Source organism: Enhydra lutris, unplaced genomic scaffold (assembly GCF_002288905.1).
Source record: "Enhydra lutris kenyoni isolate GAN:26980312 unplaced genomic scaffold, ASM228890v2 scaffoldscaffold23, whole genome shotgun sequence".
NCBI lineage: Eukaryota > Metazoa > Chordata > Mammalia > Carnivora > Mustelidae > Enhydra > Enhydra lutris.
Window position 1 is genome coordinate 12,521,323 of NW_019154107.1, and position 24,719 is coordinate 12,546,041.

Here is a 24,719-nt window from a genome sequence, read left to right on the forward strand (position 1 = left end):
GTTTTGAGTAGATGCGTCCATTTCACATAAAGTGCTGAGTTTACATAAAGATGTTCACCACATTTTCTTATTATTTTAACAGGTAACCCATCTTTTGGTTCCGATTTTGGTAATTTATGAATTTGTGTTCTTTCTAGATAGACACAATCAATAAATTCTTAAGTTTTACTTATCTTTACATCTCTTTGACTTTATTGTTCTTTCCTAGCTTAAGGCAGAATTTTAGGTCACTGATTATATTAATCTTCAGGTCTTACATATTTACAAATTTCTTTGTACCCACTGCATAAACTCTGTGTAAGTGAAGAATCTGACCTTGCCTAAAGCAGGTCTAGTTTTAATCCCTAATTCCTAGGAGATAACCACTAAAATCTTGAAAATTTCCCAAATGACTGGAGTTGTCTCTGTTATTTACAGTGGGCCCTTTGGACTATACCTGAGAGTTTATGCTAATGAGATGGCTCATGGTGGACACACTGTCTGCTCATCAACTGGGTCGTCTATCCCCAGATTAACAACTTTTCAACATACTCCCCTAAACAGGGTGAATCTTTTATAACAGCCCTTGAATCAATTATCTGTTGGGTTAGTAATAGGAAATACTTCTTTAGTAGACATTCGGGCAACATCAAGTTTAAAACCCCATGTATTATTTTTTTTTATTTGACAGAGAGAGATCACAAGCAGGCACAGAGGCAGGCAGAGAGAGAGGGGGAAGCAGGCTCCCTGCTGAGCAGAGAGCCCAATGCGGGGCTCGAGCCCAAGGACCCTGAAGTCATGACCTAAGCAGAAGGCAGAGGCTTAATTAACCCACTGAGGCACCCAGGTGCCCCAAGCCCCATGTATTATTAATCCAAATGTTTAAAGGTCAATGATACATAACTCTGTGACTTTCAGCTTGAAACGGCATATAATGTTGCCATAGTGCCAAATCTAATACTTGGAAGTCATCCACTAAGATTCTTTCTTGTATTTTTAGGAATCACACTATTTTAAACACAGATCTGATTAAACATCTATGGTGGTAGTATTACTGCACTGCAACCTATAAATTAAATACTTAAAATACACAGAAAACTGTTCAACTAAAATTTAGGTGACGAAATTTATATCTTACCTAAGAAGTAGAAACTCTGACAAGATTTTAACTTGTTTCACCCTTAAATTGCTTAAAGCAAAATGGATTAAGATATGAAATGCATACTTCAGCTCAGTCTTGAGAACTATACAAAAGAACATGAGCCTTAAGTAAGAATGGGACAGAAAAAATTTACCTAAATCCAATGACTCAAGATGTAAACTTAATTCAAGTTAATTTTTTAAGATACTGAAATGCCAGTTAAACACTGATACATAAATATAAAAGAGAACAGATCCAAAAGTGATTCCTCCAAATCTTGGTTATAAGGGATTTATTTTGACCTTCATGAAAAAACACCTAGTCCCTATCCAGTTATTATGTTCACTTGTTGGGCACACAAGGATTCTTCTGCAACCTGCTAGTCTCAGATCTACTACAGATACAATTTAACATTCTAACATAAGACCTTTAATGTTCTCATGATTTTATAAGAATTATCTTTTAGGATTACAGTTATTATAGAAGTAAGAAATTCTAATGTTTGCTATATAATATATTCTTTAAGTTCTTTTTAAAAGATTAAATTGTATATCCCATTTAATTACCTATGACAGTAACTCCAGGAATTACTAATTCTGGTGCTTTTTAAAGTATGGGCACAGTAGTATCAATATGGTTAATTTTTTTATGCTGAACAAGTTAGCATCTCTAATAGAAATTTCTTCAGCTAAAGAGGTGAACTCTCAAAGAATTCTGATATTTATTTCTATGATGTTTATGGCATTTCCCTACTCACCTTTTTTAGATGGCTTGGGTGGTACAACTGGGCCAGGTTCTATGTTGTCATAAAAATTATTCATGGCTTTTGGATCAAAGTTTCCTATAAAGAAAATAAAATCACCATGCATTTAAGGCTTTCTCCTATTTGACTTTTTTGTTTAAAAATGTATAGAAATAAAATAGCTAAAATGGGAAACTGTGTTCTAGGGTTTCAAAACTCCTATCACCTTCCCACTAAAAATGTTTTTCTTGATCACTGAGAGAAAGGACTGCAAGCAAACTACCACATCAGTGTTGGTCTATAAACTATCACTTGAAGGAATATTTTTCTAACGCAAAGCTAGTCTCTTTCAGCAGGATTATGTATGGGGCACACTTAGGTAGGTAAATGAGTAAGAGAAATTAAAGAAAGGCTAAACTATTTTCTAGTGTTTCCTTCATCTCATTCATAATTTACCTTAAAAAGTTATGCATTAAGAATTTAACAGTGGAAGAAGTCAAACATACAAATTTACAAAGACGAATGAAGTCATAATAGCAGCAGCTCAGAGATTTCAAGAAATGGAGAATACTGAATGTGGTCTACAGATTTAACAAAGATGATAAGGTGCCAATTTCAGAATAATAAGTACAATGATCCCTGAGAGTTTTGTCTTGCCACAAAATTTTCAACTCTCTTAAAAAGTTCACTCCCTGGCCTTGTGCCGATTTCAGTCCAAACTCCTGCCATGACGGCTCCAGGGTGGATTCTGATACAGTGGCAACCTTAGGTCCTACCTTCACTTCTGTGAACCCATCACTGTAACTGGCTTGTTCTGCACAATTCCAATTAAGCATTGTAACTACACATGCTTACTAACAGTTCAAGTATATTAGATGTTTTGATTTCTAGACATTATTCCCCCCCAAGTTTCCCTCACCAAAACCAACAATAAACCTGCATTTCAGCAATCCAAATAATGATCTGCATCTAGATCCATTCTCTCACTTCAAATTCACATTGGCATTCAGTATAAAATTTTTCCAGAGTGTGTTAGAGTAGAATTCAGTATAAAATGGACATATTTGGACCCCTTCTGAAAGGAGATTTAGAAATACTTAAGCACCAAAAAGAGCTCTTTGTTGCCCAATGGAGACCAAAAACACAGCTCTTTGCTTATAAAACTTTAATAGTGGTTCCTGTCCAGGTCCTATTACAAATACTTTTAACCATTTGGAAGATAATGAAAGCCACAATACTCTAAGATGTTGCATATGTATTTTTTCAATTACTTAAGTTACAGCTGATGTTTTAATTTCTAGATCTCCTAAGGCTTACTATAAATACTCTAACTGGTTGTTTGTGTGTTGTGCTTTAAAAAGCACCCAAGCAAAAACTGATGCAGTCTCCCAATACACTAACAATAATCTGTATCACCCGTATATAGCGCAGAGCTCCACTGCTTCAAGCTACGAGTCTGTGAAGGGACTACTTTGTGAAATGCCCAGGCTGCTCAATTTTCATATTCAAATTTGCTTCTTTCAGATTGTTGGGTATCTTTTAGGGTCCTAGGCTTCTACTATTAGTTAGCCCATTGCCATTTTTAGTCGAGATTTATTATATACTCTCAAAATAGAGCAGAAGCTCCCTTAGCTGCCATAATTGAAAACAATAAGTGGTGGTAACAGAGAGGCTGATTGAAACAGACCTTTTAAGAAAAATTACTTGTCAACTTCAAAGCTGGGCAAAGACTTTTTTTTTTCACCACGTGTCCACTGACGTTCTACACTGTCTTTCTTACATAAACATCCATGATGAGTTACAGAGGAAGTGGGAAACTTTTTCTTATGTAAAGTTGCAGAAAATCAGCATTTCACGTCATGTGGACCTGTAATTCAATCTGCTGCAAGCCCCCAATGGTGCTGGTGAAGCACAAAAGCAGCCCCAGACAATATGTGAACAAATGGGCGTGACTACACTTGACTACAGCTACAAAAAGAACCAGCAAGCTAGTTTGCTGAACCCTAAAGTTCTACAATTTTATACTGTTTTGAGTAAGAAAACAGAATCCTCTTAGATTTTTGTGATTTATCCCCTGAACCCTTTGCTCAGACCACCCCCCAACCGTGCCTTTTTGTTGTTCTTTTTAAAGTAATTGGCCTTTGGGTTTTTTTTTTTTGTAGAAAGAACAGGTCCTTCTGCATTCTTGTCAGATTAATAAACATTAAATTACAGAAGCAGAGTAACTGGCATGTGCAAATTAGGGAACAGGTACAACAAACTCTCACTGAGCAGACCATTCAACCGCTAGGAGTGACAGTACTTGAACATGCCAGTACGTGGTCCCTAGTCAGCAGTGTGCAGCAACTGAGGACAGCGTCGGAGTACTGTACAGAGGGAAATAAAGAACATCTCTAACCTACTGAGCTTGGTAAGTGAAAGCTAAGAGAGCTTCTACTGTAGTACAAGTCTATAAGAGAGCCAAAACAAAAACACAAAAAAAGCCAAAAAAAAAAAATACTCCAAAAAGTCTGAGATACTGCTGGATGTTTTCATATGATAGATATATAAAAATGGCATATGGAATTTACTTTAAAAGTGAGAAATCTGGTGTTCTGATATGTGATTCCCTATTTTAACAGATACTTCTGATGATTACCATAACATCACTCTAGGAAGTTTTATAATTAAGACCCATCAATACAAAATATTCACAGTAAATGACTAGAACAAGAAAAATGCGGAGTAACCACTTAGAGCAGTCTAAATGACAAGAACTTAATGCCGGAATTGCCAAAGTAAAACTGTTTTTGATCCCCCAAATCTATGACCATGGGGTGGAAGGATCTTTTGAGTAGAATTATAATGGATAAAAACTATCTCTTAAATCTGTAAAACCAAAAAATGATGGCTATTTAGCAGCTTAAAACACACTATTACTTATGGTTTACCAAATAATCAAGTCTATACCTCTAGATTGAAGGAGGTCAACTTCTTTCAGTGTACAGTCAACATTTATCTGGAGTTGTCTGTTCATGCTTCTCAATCTTGTCATTTCCTCAGGCTAGTAAGAAAGGACCCAAAATAGCAATTGTGGGAAAGTCATTATCAAGCCCAACATTTAAGAACTGCTATTCATATTAATAGTTTTGATTGGTCATTACCAACAATATGGCCTAGTCCATAAGAGGGCATGTTAAGAAGTCCTAAACATTTAAAGGAACAGTCAGGTAAAATGGGGACATCGGTATGGCCACATAAACACAAAACTACGGTACTAAGACTATGTTTTATCATACAAAATACCATTTTAATCACAGAGCACTAAAAATAATTTACTTCTATGCTTTCATGGTAAGGGAAACTATGAGAATCAATCTGTAAGACAAGCAATGTCCATGATTTTAGTGCTGTCCAGGCTTGAAAAAACAACAATACTAAGTATCAGGCACTGTGTTTACCAGAGGTCTCATTCCTTCCTCAAAATATCTTTCAGGCAAGTACTAATATCATTGCTAATTTATACATGAGGAAGCTGATGCACCCACAGTGCATATAATTTTCCCAAGGTTATAAAACACAATGATTGGTAAAACCAGGATTTACATCAAACAATCTATTACATGAAAATTTCACAAACAAATGGATCCCATTCTTCCTCCATATTTGTTTCCTTCTTCTTGACTTCCTCCGTATTTGTTTCCTATTCTTCGGCCTTTGAGGGGCACACATGAGACATTGAAATGTACAGAATGCACTCTTCTTCAGTTAAATAAAGTTTTTTGGAAGTCTTTACATCCCCGGACCTTCTAGATTTACTATTTTTACACACACACACACACACACACACACACAGTAACAAACAAAATTCGAGTCTGAATTCCAGAGGCAGGGATACTGAAGCTTTCAGCACAGCCCAGATATTAACTCAGTTAGTTACTAATGTGCTTTCAACTACATGAAGTAAAAGATAAATATCTGCTGTGACAGAATAAAATCCTCTTCCATTAAAAACCTTTATTTTTCTACAAACTATGTTAGTATAAGAGCAAAGAAAAAGGAGTAAAAAGGTTCTTAATTCACAATAATGCAAGCTCTTATGCTGTTAGGACATGTCATCAGAATAAATGGGACTGCCCCTTGCATTACTAAGTATGAAACATTTAAAATACGTGATAGAATACAGTAAGAGCTACAATTGCTTAGAATGCTATGAGAACACAAAAGTCATTTAGAACTATTTATTAGGGATTGCTTTCTTTTTCCCTATCTGCAAAAGTATGGGACATTACCAAGTAAAATGCTTACACCTTGTCTACCAGGCAACATTAAAAGGGTTTAAAATATACCTGAGCATTTATACTAAAAATAAAACACTTGTCCAGGGGTTTCAAAGACGGCTATTGTCTTCCTAGGAATATGTAAAAGAACTCATTCTTTGTAGAATCATAACGGAAAATTTCAGGAACTAAAGGAGTTGCTTCTTCCTATGTATGGGCGGGGGGAGGTTTGGCCACAGTGGTCATAAAGAGTGAAGCTCCATAACTAAGTATGGAAGTACTGTAATACACTTTATATATAGTCTAGAGGCTTCAGCACATTTGCTTATAACAAGAGATCTACTCAACAAAGTCATTTCCAAAGACAAGAGAACCACTCCAATTCACTAAAAGAATGGTATACCTTTAAGATTCTTACGTCCTTTTTCATAGTTTCTGATTAAACCAAGGTCAAAAAAAAATCTGAAAAGTCAGTACCATTCGCCAAAAAATACACTGTCTTTTCAGGGAGGAGGGGTTTCAAGATTGGCTGTAACTTAGAGCTGTTTGTAAAAGAGCTGACATTTCAAAGTGAAAAACTCTTAAGCTTTTTCCAAAAGGTGGCAAAACTACCTTAAGTCAACTGAGCACTTGAAGAAGTTGTATTACAGAGACCCAGTCGAAGATCACTGTTGATCGGTGGCTTGGCCCTAATTATGCATCTGAGACTAACAAACATCAGTTATTCCAGAAACCCATTTAGAACAAGACAAATGACAGGAAAAACTTGACTAAGGGGGTAAATGGCATCTCTCGCCTTAATCCAACCTTATTTCTCTTTCAAGGAGTAACTTAAATTTCCCTCTCCGCCATGAAACTGTCTCATCTTTGAACCCTATCAGCAAAAAGCTAACATTTCTATCTCAAAACACTAAAAGTACTTAATATCCTTAAACTGGCCAACATTTCTGATTTAATGTCAATTTACATGATCTTTTCTCTCTCTCACACAAACACGTATCGGTTCACAGACACACATTTATCCTTTCACATAAAGATCTCTTTATGAGATGACCTCTTCGACAGCACTTAACAGTGCTTTGCAAATGGCAGATTAGGGCGATCTTCCACTTCTGCCCTCCTTAGATTACTGCACTGGTGCTCTGAGCTTCTACAGCTGGCAACAAATGTGCATTTCAGTTTCCTGAGGCTTGCACATTTCTTAATACACTGCTTGTTAAAGAAATGTTAAAACCTGAAGGTAGAAATATGTGCTTAGTAACAAAAAAAATAGTCCATTCTCTATCACATAATCCTACACGTGAGTGGGACAAAGATAAAGACAGCCATTTTACTGAGCACCTAACTCCATGCCAGGCACTTTATTGTTTTTATCTTGACAACAATATTAAAATATATTTAACAGAATTCCCTTTTATAGATAGGGAAAATCGAATGCAGATAACTTAGATATAGTCAGTGATTGCCAGAACTATTCTGCCTCCAGAGCCTATGTGAGCACTTTTTTTTTTTTTAAGATTTATTTATTTTGGGGGGCACCTGGGTGGCTCAGTGGGTTAAGCCTCTGCCTTTAGCTCAGGTCATGATCCCGGGGTCCTGAGCAGAGAGCATCAGGCTCTCTGCTCAGCGGGGAGCCTGCATCCCACTCTCTCTCTGCCTGCCTCTCTGCCTACTTGTGATTTCTCTCTCTCTCTGTCAAATAAATAAATAAAATCTTTAAAAAAAGATTTATTTATTTTAGAGAGCACAAGTGAGAGAGACTGGGGGAGAGGGGACAAGGAAGAAGAAGAAAGATAATCTCCAGCACACTCCTCAGTAAGCATGGAGCCCAATGTGGAGCTTGATTCCATGACCCTGAGATCATGACTTGAGCAGAAAGGAAAATTCGGCTGCTTAACTGAGCCACCCAAGCACCCCTTATATGGGCAGTCTTTACAAGGATGTCATGGTGACTCGAATGAGCCTCTTTCAACAAAAGGGAATTCTGACAAAATGCTTTACTTCTGGATTAATTTCCTACATAATATACATATGTTATGCATATTCCTGGAGTTAAATCAAAATTTTGCAAAATGGTTCAGGGGTGTGTATGTGTGTGTATCTTAAATAGGATTTTCCAGTGTTGTCCAACCAACACTGGTAAGAATACTTAGTATTTGTTAGGGATTACATAAATTGATTATGTATAATATTATTTAATCCCATGAGATGGGCACTTGAAGATATTACAGGTAAGAAAACAAGCAGAGAAAGTTACTTCTCCAAGGATATATGAGTAGCAGGAGGAGGAGTCAAATTCACACCTGATAGAGAGGCACTGTCTGAACCTCCACATAGAATTGTCCCTCGGCCATGCACTGCTAATAGTCCTTCACTTTACTCTAGGCCTGGCAGCAGAAACACAAGGCAATCACACAAATTTCTCATCTCTTAAATATTGTCAGCAATATGGGCTACCAATTTCTGAAGCTGGGTGATGGCTACACAGGGGGTTCATTCTACTCTTTTTCTTTTTTTAAGTAATTCATCAATAAAAATGCTCATCTAAAATCTGGATTTTTTTGAAGCACTAACCTATGTTACCTTTGACAGTTCTCTACTTTCCAAAACAACAACATAAACCAATAGGGTTCATTTCAGCAGGAATTACCACACAGCAAGAGGTTACTAAACAAAACTTATTTAGTTATGTTAGGGAAATGACTTTTATGTTAACAAAATGTGCTCATGCTCCATAAGTAGCTAAAAGACTCCAAAGTGCCCAACCACCAGGATAGATTCCTCTGTGGGTTATGTTCTTCAATACCTCCCCCAATCAGAGAATTCAATTAAGATTTCAAGTGGAGAAAACACTAAGAAATTTATTACCTTTCAGTTAAAGAGAGCTTTATAATTTTCTAAGTGCTTTAAGTAAAACCCTCCCTCCTTCTTGATTCTAATACTGACTATACTTAGGAATTTGGTCAGTATTAGAAAAAATTTCATTAAATTACTAAATATGCCTCTTTATCAATAATCAATATCAATAATTTCCTTCTGAAAAATTCCACTGGTTCCCCATTACCAGCAGAATGAAGTTCAAACACCTCACCCTCAAGGTCTAAACCGCAATTGACAGATGCACATTTACCTGTTAGGACACCAGAAATCTCAGCTTAAGTGTAAGACCTGTATTTGCTGCCTCCTGAAAGTTTGTCTCTGTCTTAACATCACACTTTTGTTACCTCTATGTTCCTTCCCTCTTTTCTCTTTTGTTTTCCCTTCTAAAATGCCCTCCCCTTTCCTCTCTCCCTCTACAGCAATACTATACTGTGTAGACCAGTGGGTCCTCACCCTTTTCCCCTCCATTCTATTAACCTTAACAAAAAATCAGAAACTCCAGAAACTGGAGACATGCTTCCAGACTGCACATGACTTCAGGAGTTCACAGGTTGCCTTTGAAGCCATGACCTTCCATTAAAAACCTATCTATGGGGGCACCTGGGTGGCTCAGTGGGTTAAGCCGCTGCCTTCGGCTCAGGTCATGATCCCAGGATCCTGGGATCGAGCCCCGCATCGGGCTCTCTGCTCAGCAGGGAGCCTGCTTCCTCCTCTCTCTCTGCCTGCCTCTCTGCCTGCTTATGATCTCTCTGTCAAATAAATAAATAAAATCTTAAAAAAAAAAAACCTATCTATGAAGGCAGAGCTGCAGACATGCTGCTCTTCTCCAAACCTGTAAATGCTGAGAAATTACTCTCCGCTGAAAGAGATCAGGAAAATAAGGAATGGCTCCAAGGACAAAGTAAAGAGTAAGGTGAAGCCCTGAAGCATACACAGGACTTAGCCATGAAGAGCTTCAGAAGGGCACTCCAGCAGAAGTGCACTGAGTACATATACAGACCAGTTGACGTACGAGTCCTCTCATTACCCGTGAGCATTACCAGCACCTACCACACCGAATTCTAAGTATCTGCCCACGGGTCTATTTCTCTTGCTAGCACATATGTACCAAGCACCTAGCTTGGTGCATACATACAGACCACATGCATAAACTCAACAAGTTGCTGCACGAATGAATGTCAGATCACAGAAAGCTTGTACTTCCGTCACAAGATTCTAGGAGACTGGTTTCAAAACGTTCTGAATAGTTTAACATTTTTTAGAACTCATAAACCGTACTTAAAATGTTAAGAATATATTATCCAAATCTTTTTATTAGGGCAGTTACTATTAGGACCGCTGTCAGTATGGTTACCTTAGTTCCTACCTTATTTACACTTAACAAAATTGCTCTGCCTTATAATGCTCTATGGTGCACACTTTCCCAGATTCATACTGACACTGTTCTAATGCATTTGAATCAACGTACTTAAGAAAATAACTTTTAAATCTTTGGAATTTATATGTATAGTATATACTTAAAAGAATAAAATGAACAGATGAGAAAAAAATATAAAATGCTTGGGGAGGGTGTACTTCTCTATTTTGACAGAGAGCAATTCATAGTAAATGAGACGCCATACCTTTGTTAGAAAGTCAGTCATTTGAAAATACTGATGAACCTATGGAATTCACACATGTGAGAAGAAATAAAGGCACCGAATTATTCTGAAGAGAACAACTGAAGGCGAAAGTCTCTCATCCATTGTTTAAAAAATGGAAAGGCCCTGTCAGGAACAGAACATCAAAGAAGAACACATGCCCCAGACAGCCATCACGCCCATCTTCCTGGCCACACAGGCCAACAGAGGACTTACCGTGGGGATTGCAGTGGTGCAGCTGACCCTTCGGAGCCGTCTCTGCATCAGGTCATGCTCCATCCCGTTCACTTCAGCCTTCAACCGCTCTAGCTCCTCTTTCTCAAGTTTCAACTGCTTTGCTAACCTCTCCATCCTTGCTCGCTGATGTAACAGCAAGGCTATAGTGTTACAGATAGAGTCATTGCAGAGGGTAACATTGAACAAGTGACTGGGAAATTTCTATATGCACTGCTAGTGCATAAAATACTCAAACCCTGTCCTCCATTCTGAGTTGGCATTTACTCTTGTGTCTTGCTAATGCTATTTGGCTTTAATTTGGCTCTTGGAACTCCTGCCAAAATGACACCATCCATATGTCTGTCTTGCTCTGTTGACCTTCGTTTCCCTAAGATTGTCTTTTTAACTATACCTGTATGGTTCTTAAACAGGTTTGATACCAGACATATCGAACTATAATCATAATTACTACTCCTCTTACACAATGAAAGAATATTAAATTCTCAGATACCTTGAAATCTGGATAGACTTTTTAAAAATTCTGTCCTCCCGTTAATTTGGTCCACTATGAACTAATCCAACATTAGTCTTCATCACCAATCCCACTTATAAATATATATCACTTATAAATATTACACCCTCTAGGCCAGTCTCGTTAGAAAAGATTCAAATTTCTTAACCTTGATAAACATTAGCCCACCCATTATGAATCTCCAATTCTGTAGTTTGTTTTTTGACAGTATCACTTTCACTTGTCTATGTTTTTGTCCCAATGAATGTTCTTCCTAAAAACAGCCTTATTAGATCACTATTTTCAAATTTTAAAACAAAGCCTATAGAGAACTCTGAAGCACTGACACTATTTTTGTCTCAGCCTATTCTTGGTAGCAATGCTACTGTGAACTATTTAATAAATACTAACCATTTCATTAAAACAGCTAATATAAATTTATTTTGAAAAAGCCACCTCACCACAAAGATTAAATTTCATAAAAGGGCTAAAATTACCTTGTGTATAGGCATAGTCATCCGATCCAGAACTAGAACTCCTCTGGTATTTATGGCTTCCCTTTTCTCCCCCAGAGCCTGGTACCACTGAAATGGGCTGAATAGGTTCGGGGGCTGCAGAACGTTCTTCTTGGTCCACTAAATTTAAAAGATTTTCAGTCGTCGCTCGACCTACAGTAATTTTAAAAACTGTAGTTGGGTTTGGTATCACTCGAGGAGATGGTGACGGAGCACATGAAGGTCCAGTTGGCTGTGTATATGTAATATACACAGGATTAACATTAAATGGAGGTTTTGGTTGACTGGATATTCCTCTTGAAGGAGAACTTGAAGGTGGTGTGGTGGCTGTGTACAGTGAGTGCTGATTCCGTGGAGATGGTTGATTACTGATAGGTGAAGGACTCCTGTTCATTGCTGTCCCAGGTCTTTGAGAGGGTTCTACTGTAATTTCTATCTTCTTCATGGATCCTTTGGGTAAGCTAGATGTTGTGTATGGGAGATAAGCTACTGAATGGCTTCCCTGCTTCTGATAGCTGGGAGGTCCTTGTTGATACGGATGCGGTGGAGTAGTTGAAGGACTAGGGGGCATAAAGACGTGGGAACTTGGGTGGCCCAACTGGGAAGGCTGCACCTGATGCTGTGGAGAGCTGAAGGGTGAAGGACACTGAGAAGGAGGTGGCGAATGGTAAGCAGGTTGAGGAATCTGCTGTTGTTTGGGAGAATACTGAGAAGGTTGATAGTTCTGTTGATGTGGATAAACAGGTAAAGGACGTTGGCTATAATGAGGCACTGGGCCCTGTGGTGAGGACTGCCATGGTGTAGTCTGAGGAGTTTGTCTTCCTGATGAACTCTGAGATGTCTGTCTAATATAAATAGAACCAGGAGACCCATAGAGATTGCTTGGAATTTGTGGAAGAATTTGTAAAGCTCTTGGTACAGTCTGTCCAGAAGGGAGGTTCTGGGACACTGTAACAGTAATCGGATTTGTACTATACCGAGGTATGTGCATGTACGAAGGAGGTGGCGGCGGTGAAGGCCCTTGCATAGCAGATGGATTCATTCCTGTGGGCATGGAAGATGGCTGCTGAGGTGGTTGTGAGGGAGGAGTAGCTGCACTTCTGTTCTGTTCATTCATAAAAAATGGATTGTAGTTTGGAGTAGCAGCCACAACAGCTGGAGCGGAGTGTGGTTCCTGAACTAAACATATCAGCTGTTTACTCGCTGCATGCTGCGGATCAATATGTCCATCACTTGAGCTATGTACCAGTGTTCGACCCCCATTAAGTTGTGCCCCATCTCCTGGGTGGTAGCTACTCGGAGAATGGATACCCAGATTAATATGCAAAAGGCGATTTCTATTCATCCTGTTGTCATCTGGACTGTGGTATTCCATATATAAGTATTTGCTACTCTCCTGGGAGAGGGCTCGGCAACAGGCTTCAAGATTGTTGTTGTTCTAGGGGAGAAAAGTGGGAACATTAACAATGACAAAATGAACAAATCCTAAAAGAAGTCAAGCATTGCAGGTTATGCAAATACGACTGTCATAAAATAAGTAGAGAATGGCATTTTAAGCACAAACAGCTCCCAAACAATTCATACTGTTTCACAGACATTTAGTTCCTATGACTAGTACTCCCGCTACTGCTACAGAAATGGAAAGCACCCACTAATGAACACGGTGACTCAACTCCACGTTGTCTGAGTCCAAATCCAGGACTCACTTTAGGTCTGATGTTTCTCAACAAATTAACATGTTGGGCCAATCTTGGTTTCACCATAACTGCTCAGAACACACCAGTTTAAAGCCAGAAAACATGAAAATAGTCATGCTTTAGTTTTCGAAAGGTACTGGAACCACAAAAGAGAAAAATTATAATAAAATTCCTAGAGTCAAAACAATAAAAATTCTAAAGCAGCCTTTTCTTTTCACCAAATTTATCCCTATATAACTTCAACTATCCTTAGCAAAGATGAAGCTAACCAAAGAAATCAGTAAAAACAAGCACACATTTTTGAACTACGGTTCCAGAACTGCCAAAGTTAAGGCTATTTAACAGAAAACCAAGTCTCGACTGCCTCAATGAAATTCATTCACACTCCCACAGACAACATTTTCTACCCACTGAAAAGTAGCTTGGTCAACTTTCACAATCCTTGTAGGATCTGAATTTTTTGAGTCACTATATACACACTCAAAGATGGTATTACCAAAGTGACATTTTAGACATTCTGACAATAATGTAACTAATGAAGGAGGTTTGTCTTTTTTTAATTTGAAAATATAAGGTAGTTTTCATTAAAATACAAAATTCTCAACTATTTTATTAGCCTAAAACACTATTATCCATTGCCTTTGGAATAATAAAATTTCTCAATTTCTATGACTTTCTCTGTAGTTCATAAATATACAATATGCACATACATACCTACTACTGCATACTGATTTTAGGAAAAAGCACATTTTATACAAAAATGAAAGGAAACACTTTTACTTCTGCTGAGAAGCAAATAAGGTTAACCTAAAACAGAACATACAATGCTGTAATTTTAGAGCCAGAAACTTTTAGGGTTCATCTATTCCAAATCAACTCATTTACAGATGAGGAAAGAGATACATGGCTTGAGAACAAGCACTTAACTAATTAACAGGAGAGCCAGTTCTAGATTCTCAGTCTCCTAACTCTCTAATTTCAAGGGAGAGGATGTTAGGCCAAAAGTAAACAACTATATTAAAGCTTCATGAAGTAAACAAAGATTTAGTTAAACAAACCTCTGCAAAATGAATTCTTAGAAATTTAAAGAACTGGCTTCATCAAAAGTCCATACATAACTTGTATCTGTTTCCTTATATAAAGCTGTGATACTAAAATTCTGAGCCATAGAGAAAAGTAATTGTGGAAATTTAAGAAGAAAATTATTTTTAAAAAAAGAAGAAAATTATTAAAACTCCAGAGTATGGCCTTTTTAAAAATCCTGTTTGAAAATCACTTTGCTCAAGAGATGAGAAGCTCAGTATTAAACAAATTTGGATCCAAAGGATTCAAACTGTTTGCCTACTAGAAAATGTCACTGACAGGTATCTGAAAGAAAAGAATATGAAAAGTGAAAACAAAGTATGTCTGCAAATGGACTAAAAGGAAAACAAAAATTAGCCCATTTTAGGAGTGCCTGGGTTGCTCAGTGGGTTAAAGCCTCTGCCTTCGCCTCAGGTCATGAGGATAGAGCCTGCTTCCCCCCCCCCCCCGCCTGCCTCAGGATCTTGGGATTGAGCCTGCTTCCCCCTCTCTCTCTGCCTGCCACTCTGCCTACTTGTGATCTCTCTCTCTGTCAAATAAATAAATAAAATTTAAAAAAAATTAGCCCATTTATATGAAACCTAAACCAGTCGTGGATACTTCACTATTTGACAACTGTAGTAATGCTACTGAAATTTCAGGTTTTCTACAGTGAATTAGGGAGCCTGAACAGTATCCTCACAAAAGGACCCAAATTCACAATGATACAAAGTTGATTTGTCAGCCTATTCAAATGCATGTCTACAGTGACAAGGTAAGTAAGTTTTCCTACGAAGAAAAAATTTTAAAAAGGTTTCTTTACAATATCATTTTTAAGTACCACCAAAACAGATTCAAATGTGATCTTTAACCTGCAGAATGCCTTCAAAAGAAAAAAAAATGGATACAAAATTTATCAAATAGTAAATACAAATAAATAAAAATTACTTAGTTGGATAAAGAGGTGAGAATTATTTTTTCTTTCTTTTCCTTTTTTTTTTTTTTTTAAAGTAGGCTCCATGTCCAATGTGGGGATTGAACTTATGACCCTGAGATCAAGAGCTGGATGCTCTATGGACTGAGCCAGCCAGCCAGGTGCCCTAATAGGTCAGAATTAAAACAAATAAACAAACAAAAACCATATATAAACTCTTGAAAAGACCTAAGCAAAAAAGCATCATACTCCTAAAAAGTGACCCTAAACTGAGAGATGATAGCTCAGAGAGAGAGGCTTTAAAACTTGTATATTAAATGTCAACTACTGAGTCTTTAAATGCAAACAGCAAAACTTTTCAGTGCCACTCAAAGGTAAGTCTCTGTGCCAACAGACTTATTAATTCCAAAGGAACAAGGAAGAGGAAGACCTGAGTCAATGTCAATTAGCAATAAATGTTCATTAAGCTGAATTTAAAGTTCATTCCTTCAGTAAAGTTCATTCCTTCAGTTTAGTGTGATAAAGACACTAAGCCATGAAAAAATACAGGTGATAAAAGGATAAATTAAATTTGAAAAAAAAGAGTTGGGAGATAGGTGGTGAGGACAGGTAAGGAAGGTGATTGCTAGGAAATGGTTTTAACTAAAAGCCTCACTCATGCTTGGTTTTACTCCATTGGGAAGCACCTTTGCTCTACCAGAGACCAAAATGTGGCTAAAGTAAAGAATGGAAATTCACAGTGGGAATGTGTGTTGGAAAAAACAAAAGCAAGCTGTAATACAAAAACTGTAACCCCAAAGGCCTAAACGTAGAAGAGCTAGGAAGCACCTCTTTTACCACAATTGTTCTGTGAGTCTCTATTTGCAATTAAACTCCGCAGTATATAGGCTTAGGTGATAAGCTGAGCCACTCACACTGCAGTAAGGTAGAGTCTGCATATGATGCAGTAAGGCAGAATTCGAACCGACAACATGTGAGGAAGTCCAGTGGACAAAAGTACTGTACCAAAAGTGAACCAAACAGGGAAATGCTGTAACCCAAAACACATGGAGATCCTGTGAAGGATGATGCAAAATTCAACAAGGGGAGCATTAGGCCGGTTTCTCTCTTGTCCCTTGAATGGGAAAACACATTCTATCCAATATTAAAGATACATTTCAATATAAGACAACAAAATCAAAGAAATATGATTAAACTAGACAAAGTGGCCTTACACTTAAAATTACCTGTTAGTAAGCATTTATTAACTAGAAAAACAGTAAGAAAGGGAATGGACTCTCTATAGACTTTAAAAAACTGGCTCAAAAGTACAGCCAAAAAGTTATAATAATAAATCTGAGATTCAATATTCAAATCTAAGAATTTGGGGACTGATCAACCAACTCCAAAACTGTAAAAGGTGGAATCTGAACATAATCAGTTTTTGTTTTGCTACAGGCCGTTTTTTCCCCTCTAAATCAGTGGTTCTCAGTAGGGTAGGTTTTGCCTCCCATAAGACATTTAGCAATGTGTGGAGACATTTTTGGTTGTCACAACTGCAAGAGTGCTATTGGCATCTAGTGGTAGAGACCAGGAATGCTGCTAAACAGCCTACAATGTACACGGCAGGGCCCTACAACAAAGATAACCCAGCCCAAAATGTCAATAGCACCAAGGCTGAGAATTCCTGCTCTAAATACCTCCCACTGCCCTCCACAAAGACAAGAAAACTTAAGGAGAACTGTAGCTTAATATCACTATCATTGCTGGGTAATCTACCTGTAACATGCACTGAGACACAACACCCTCTGGAATCTCCGGGAAACGCTGTCGGAGGTCATGGAGAACCTGCATGTCAAGCTGTGGAGTGCTCTGCGCCATGCCAGAACAAATAGTGGTCAAGTATCTCTTAGGAAATTGACGCTAACCAGCCTTCCGATAGTAGTGATCTTCCAACACCGCATTCATTTTCTATTAAAAGAAATCAAAGTTAATCACTGTGTTGTCCACCTAAAACTCTTGTAACATTGTGTGTCAACAATACTTCAATAAAATATGGTTGAATTTAATTACATATTTCACTTCATTCAAATAGCAATGGTCACTATGTTAAAATAGTGATTCATAAAATTGACAAACTCAATTTAGCCAGACTTTTCTGATATAATATAGCCAATCACTGGTTTAGAGACAAAAAAAGCCAAAAGACATCCCCAAAACTTCAGTTTCAGTTTAATGCTTAAAAAAAAAATAAAGCACCAGCTAGATTAAAACTAAAGAGTATTACTATTTTGGCAACCTTATCTCACTAGCCTTGAGAAATGCTACTTGTGTATAATCACTCAGGTTTTCCCAAGGGCTATCACATCACTCCCCAGAGCAGAGAAATCATTTTGACGTCTATAGTAATAAGAAAACAAGGACTTGATGATAACACCACAAAGCGTTACCTGCCCTGTCTGTTTTACATTCTACTTGTACTTTGAGACAAAAAGATTTGGATTTGAAGTATGAGTAAAGGAAACCCAAAGTCTAAAGGAAATAACTTAGCAAACACAAAGGGAAATGTAGACTCCTTTGTTTTTAATGATGATGCTTTGCGGGAGGGGAGGTGAGTGGGGGGATGGGCTAAATGAGTAATGGGCATTTAAGGAAAGCACTTGTAATGAGCACTGGTGTTGTATGTAAGGGATGGATCACTAAATTCTACTCCTGAAACCAATACTACACGACATGTTAACTAACTTGAATTTAAATAAAATCTTGGAAGAAAAAATTAACTAAAAAGACACTGCTGCTGGCCCATCATCAGCCAGACCTAAACAGCTGGGCTTTTACTTATTTCTAATGCTACTGGCAGAGGTGCTACAATGGCAGGATTTAAGGGTACAGTTTGAGTGGAGAAAATTAACATCCAATCTCACTGGCACTACTCAAGCTGAGCACCCATATATAAAAAGGCAACTAGTGAAATAATAATTCATAAATTAACTGGCAACATCAAGAATCAATGAACTGATATACGTTTTAATACAGCTGACCTCTGAATGACACAGGGGTTATGGGCACCAAACCCAGGGCATTCAAAAATCTGTATTTAACTTTTTTTTATATTTTGTTTATTTATTTAACAGACAGACATCACAAGTAGGCAGAGAGGCAGGCAGAGAGAGAGGGGGAAGCAGGATCCCTGCCGAGCAGAGAGCCCGATGCAGGGCTCGATCCCAGGACCCTGGGATCATGACCTGAGCCAAAGGCAGAGGCTTAACCCACTGAGCCACCCAGGTGCCCCTGTATTTAACTTTTGACTCCCCCAAAAACTTAACTACTAATAGCCGACTGCTGATCTTACTGATAACATAAACAGTCATATTAATCATATTAGTCATTAATAACATATTAATCAATATGCATTTTGTATTGGAAATGACATATTATATACTGTACACTTACAATAGAGTAAAAAAGAGAAAAAATATTAAGAAAATCAAAGGAAGAAAAAAACATTTATAGCACTGACTGTATTTATTTTAAAAAATCTGCATATAAGCGGCACCTGGGTGGTTCAGTGGGTTAAGCCTCCTCTGCCTCTGGCTCAGGTCATGATCTCAGGGTTCTGGGATCGGGTCCCCCATCGGGCTCTCTGCTCAGTGGGGAGCCTACTTCCCCCTCTCTCTCTGTGCCTCCCTCTCTGCCTACTTGTGATCTCTGTCAAATAAATAAAAAAATATTTTTAAAAAATCTGCATGTAAGTAGACCCATACAGTTTCAACCTATGTTGCTCAAGGGTTCAACTACATATATTTCCCATTTTTTAAAGGGGAAAAACGTAGTGTATACCATACAATCCCACAATTTCTGCTGTGTTCACTCACTAGATGGTCAAATATTTTTAAGTATGCGAAGTAAACACCTGCATCATCTTAAGAGGCATGGAAACCATAATTTTAAGCTACATGGTCTAAAGCACACACATAAGGAAGGGCCATTCCACAGCAAATCTTCTTTATCTTGCAAATAAGCCCTGAAACTTTAAATCATGCCATTACTTGGGGGCAATGTAGAGAACTACAATCAGTATTTCAAAAATAAAAAATGTTCAGATGGGTCTAAGAAGGCAATATAGGAAGACCCTGAACTTATCTCCTCCCATGGACACACCAAATTTATGCCTATATATAGATCAATTCCCCCTGAAGAACGGGGGGATGACGGAACACCTTCTGCACAATACAAGGCTAGAGGGACCTCAATCAGAAAGGCAAGAGAAAGAGACGCATGGTAACAAGGGCAACCCTACCTTGACGCCACAAACTGCAATAATGGAAGGTATCACTGACAGATGCATGTGCAGATTCACCTGCCCAGGGCACAGAAAATAAGCTGCAGTTTAAAGGGTAACCAGAGAGGTGCCTGGACGGCTCAATCGTTGGGCGTCTGCTTTCAGGTCAGGCCATGATCCCAGGGTTCCTGGGATGGAGTTCCACATCAGGCTCCCTGCTCTGCAGGGAACCTGCCTGCTTCTCCCTCTCCCACTCCCCCTGCTCGTGCTTCCTCTCTCTGTCAAATAAATAAATAGTCTTTTTCTAAAAATAAATAAATAAAATAAAGGGTAACTAGACTATAAGTGAAGGAAAACCATTTATTAACCCCAGAATATCCACCAAACAGTGGAGTAACTACAGGAACTCTCCCTGGGGTCAGAGGTGCTAGTGACTGCCACAGTTGACTTTCCCCCTCCCACGAGACAGGAGCAAGGACTGGTGTCCTAGCAGCCCGCCACTTCGGCTAGTTCTGGGCTCAAAGCACATACCAGCTCCAGCCATCCAAGCAGGGTGGCCCCAGGATGGCGCACACCAGGGCACACCTCACCTATATCCAATACGGCTCCAGTAGTATCACAAAGGAGGTACAGGGCAAAGCCCCCTGAGACACCTACATCCATGCCAGGTTGTGCTTCAGTTTTCCATTAGGGCAGACGCAGTGCGGAGTGCCCCAGGACCTGGAGACCCATGGATTATAGCCCCACACAGCCAGCTACCCAAACGTGTGAGGAACACAGTCTACATAGGGGATGTGCCTACACAAGGCCACTCTTCTAAGACTGGGAGAGGCGGCTCTTTCACCTCATTCATAGAAATAAACACAAAAAATCAAATTTTAAAAAGGGATAGAGGAATATGCTTGTAAGACAAAATTTCAAGAAAATAACTAAACCAAAATGACATAAGTCATCTACCTGACAAATATTTAAAAGTAATGATCATAAAGTTGCTTGCCAGACTTGAGAGAAGAGATGAATTCACTAAGAACTTCAACAAAAACACAATGTTTTTTGAAAAAAAAAATATGGGGCACCTGGGTGGCTCAGGCATTAAGCATCTCCCTTTAGCTCAGGTTATGATCCCAGGGATCGAGCCCTGTGTTGGGCTCCCTGCTCAGTGGGAAGTCTGTTCTCCTTCTCCCACTCCTCCTGCTTGTGTTCCCTCTCTGTCTCTGTCAAATAAATAAATAAATATATTTTTTTTTAAATCAAAAAAAAATTTTAAATCTGAGGTAAAGACTAAAATAACTGAAATAAAAACTATACCTGAAGTACTCAACAGGAGATTAAAGGATGCAGAAGAACAGAAGAGCACTCCAGAAAAGAGGGAAGAAAAATCATTCAAGCTAAACACCAAAAGAAAAAGGAATTTTTAAAAAATGAAGATGGTTAAGGGACCTCTGTGACAACATCACGCAAATTAACATTCCCAGGGTATGGATCTCAGAAGGAGCTAAGAGAGAAAGGGGAAGAAATAATAGAAAGAAATAATAGCTGAAAACTTCTCTAACCTAGGGAATGAAAGAAACACCCAGGTTCAAGAAGCAAATAAGATGAACCCAAAAAAGGCCCAAACTAAAATACGTAATAATTAAAATGTCAAAGATTAAAGATAATGAGAAGATCTTACAAGCAGCTAGAGGAAACCAAACAGTTATCCACAACAAAAAAACCCATGAGGATATCAGCTGATTTTTCAGCAGAAACTTTGCAGGCCAAAAGAAAGTGGCAAGATGTACTCAAAGTGCTGAAAGGACAAAACCAACAACCAACAATCCTCCACGCTACAAGGTTATCACGTAAAATCAAAGGAAAGACAGAGTTACCCAGACAAACAAGTTAAAGGAGTTCATCACCAATGAACCAGCCTTATAAGAAATGCTAAAGGGACTTCTTTAAGTGGAAAAGAAAAAGCAATGACGAGAGGTAAGAAAACGATGAAAGGAAAAAATGTCTAGGGTAAAGACACACATGGTACATCAATCACTTACACTGTGAGTATGAAGGCTAAAAGGCAACAATAGTAAAAATCATTTGTATCTAAAAAATTAAGAGAGTCACAAAATAAAAAGATGTAAAACATATAAAAGACGGATGCGAAAGTAAAAATGCAATTCTTTAGAATGTGATAGAACTTTAACAATCATCAACTTAATAAACTGCTATATACTTAGGATGTTTTATAGGAACCTCAAGGTAACTACAACTCAAAAACCTCTAAGAGATACACCAAAAAATAAAAAGAAAGGAATCCAAGCATAAAACTAAAAGTCACCAATCATGAGGGAAGAGCAAGAGAATAAAGAAACAGACAACTACAAAAGCTATCAGAAAAAATTAACAAATGACAATAAGTACATATATATCAATAATTACCTTAAGTGTGAATGACCTAAATATTCTGATCAAAAGCCACAGGTTGACTGAATGCATTAAAAAAAAAAGACCCATCTACATGCTGCCTATGAGAGACTTCAGACAAAAAGACACATACAGACTGAAAATGAAGAGCTAGAAAAATATTCCATGCAAATGAAAGCTCCCTCCCCCCCCAAAAAAGCTTGGTTAGCAATATCAGACAAAATAAACTTTAAAACAAAGACTGTGAGGCATCTGGGTGGCTCAGTCAGTTAAGCGTTTGTTTTCGGCTCAGGTCATGATCACGGGATCCTGGGATAGAGCCTCACATTGGGCTCCCTGCTCAGCAGGGAGTTCACTTCTGCCCCTCCCTCTGCCCCTCTCCTCACCTCCCTGCTTGTGCTCTCTGCTCTCTCTTGGGCTCTTTCTCTCTCTTTAAAATAGATAAAATATTTTAAAAGATCATAATAAAATAAAACAAAGACTGAAAGAAAAGACAAAGAAGAACATTATGTAATAATAAAAGAATCACTCCAACAAGAGAATTTTACAGTTATAAATACATATCCAACATTAGGGCACCTAAATACATAAAAGAAATGTTAACAAACAAAAGGGGAGAAACAGAATAATACAATAATTCTAAGACACTTTAACATTCTACTTACATCAATGGATAGATCACTGACACAGAAAATCCATCAAGATACACAGGCTTTGGGGCACCTGGGTGGCTCAGTGTGTTAGGTCTCTGCCTTTGGCTCAGGTCATGATCCCAGGGTCCTGACAACAAGTCCCACATCGGGCTCTCTGCTCGGCCGGGAGCCTGCTTCCCCCCTCTTTCTGCCTGCCTCTCTGCCTACTTGTGATCTCTCTCTCTGTCAAATAAATAAATAAATCTTTTTTTAAAAATTTAATTTAAAAAAATGACAGAGTGGGGCATTGGGCTGGCTTAGTCATTAAGTCATTAAGCGTCTGCCTTTGGCTCAGGTCATGATCCCGGGGTCCTGGGATGGAGCCCCACGTCAGGCTCCCTGCTCAGTGGGAAGCCTGCGTCAACCTCTGCCACTCCCCACCGCTTGTGTTCCCTCCGTCGCTGTCTCTGTCAAATAAAAAAATAAAATCGTTTTTTAAAGATTTTGATTTATTTACTTGACAGGAAGATAGAGAGCACAAGCAGGGGGAACAGCTGGCAGAGGAGGAAGGAGAAGCAGGCTCCCTGCCAAGCAGGGAGCTCAACGTGAGCCTCGATCTCGGGACCCTGGGACCATGGCCTGAGCAGAAGGCAGACGCTTAACAGACTGAGCCACCCAGGTGTCCCCCCAAAAGAAAATATTTTAAAAATATATAAATAATTTGAAAAATTAAAAAAATAAAAAATGACGGAGTAATATCCCTGATAAACCAAAAAGGCAAAAATCATCAACAAAATATAAGCAAACCAAATTCTATACACTGACAAAGTCATTCACCACAATCAAGCGGGATTTATTCCAGGGATGTGAGGATGGTTCAACATCTAAGAATCAATGAACGTGATGTACCACATTAACAAAAGTATAAAAAGTATATGACCATTTCAATAGATGGAGAAAACAAATGTGATGAAATCCAACATGCATCCATGATAAAAACACTCAACAAAGTGGGTTCAGACGAAAGATAACTCAACATAATATAGGCCCTAGATGAAAAACAGTATACTCAATGGAGATGAAGTTGAGTTTTTCCCCTAAGGTCAGGAACAAGACAAGGATGTCCTCTCTCACGGGTTTTATTCAATATAGTACTGGAAGGCCTAGTTGCAGCAACCAGACACTTGAAATAAAAGGCATCCAAGTGGTGAGGCAGAAATAAAATGGTCACTATTCACAGGTGACAAGACACTATATAGAAAAAAACCCCAAAGACGCCACAAAGAAACTGTTAGAATAAATGAATTCAGTAAACAAAATATGTAGAAGTCTGCTGCCTTTCTATACACCAATGACAAAGTGAGAGAATCCCATTTACAAGTGCATCAAAACAGAATAAAATATGTAACATAATCTTAATCAAGGAGATTAAAGACCTGTACTCTGAAAAACTGTAAGACACTAATGAAAGAAACTGAAGATGACACAAAAAAATGGAAAGATACATCAGGCTCATGGAGTGGTATAATGATTATTGTTAAAATGTCCATACTACCCAAAGTAGTCTACAGATTCAGTGCAAGCCCTATCAAAACATCCACAACATTTTTCACAGAACTAGAACAAGTAATACCAAAATTTGTACAAAACCACAAAAGACCTCAAACAGCCAAAGCACTCTACAGAAAAGAAGAACAAAGCTGGAAATATCACAATGCTAGATTTCAAGCTATATTACAAAGGTATAGTAATCAAAATAGTATAGTAATGTATAAAAATAGACACTTAAGGAGGAAGAGTCAAGATGGCGGAGAAGTAGCAGGCTGAGACTACTTCAGGTAGCGGGA

At 38.2% G+C, this 24,719-nt stretch overlaps 1 protein-coding gene across 4 annotated transcripts in view; it reads right to left on the minus strand.

The window, feature by feature from the left end:
- LOC111150506 (TGF-beta activated kinase 1 and MAP3K7 binding protein 3) overlaps nucleotides 1-24,719 on the minus strand; it is a 94,316-nt gene that overhangs the window by 10,871 nt on the left and 58,726 nt on the right. For 2 of the 4 annotated variants that reach the window (XM_022507992.1, XM_022507989.1), the window contains exons 5-9: nucleotides 17,335-17,526; nucleotides 11,866-13,321; nucleotides 10,858-11,018; nucleotides 4,812-4,905; nucleotides 1,878-1,961 (exon numbers count right to left, since the gene is read on the minus strand). In XM_022507992.1, the coding sequence (XP_022363700.1) occupies nucleotides 1,878-1,961; nucleotides 4,812-4,905; nucleotides 10,858-11,018; nucleotides 11,866-13,321; nucleotides 17,335-17,436 (1,897 nt within the window). In that variant the 5' untranslated portion in view covers nucleotides 17,437-17,526. Of the gene's footprint in view, nucleotides 1-1,877; nucleotides 1,962-4,811; nucleotides 4,906-10,857; nucleotides 11,019-11,865; nucleotides 13,322-17,334; nucleotides 17,527-19,855; nucleotides 19,885-24,719 lie in introns of those variants that run through there. The other 2 variants (XM_022507990.1, XM_022507991.1) reach the window with 2 other exon arrangements.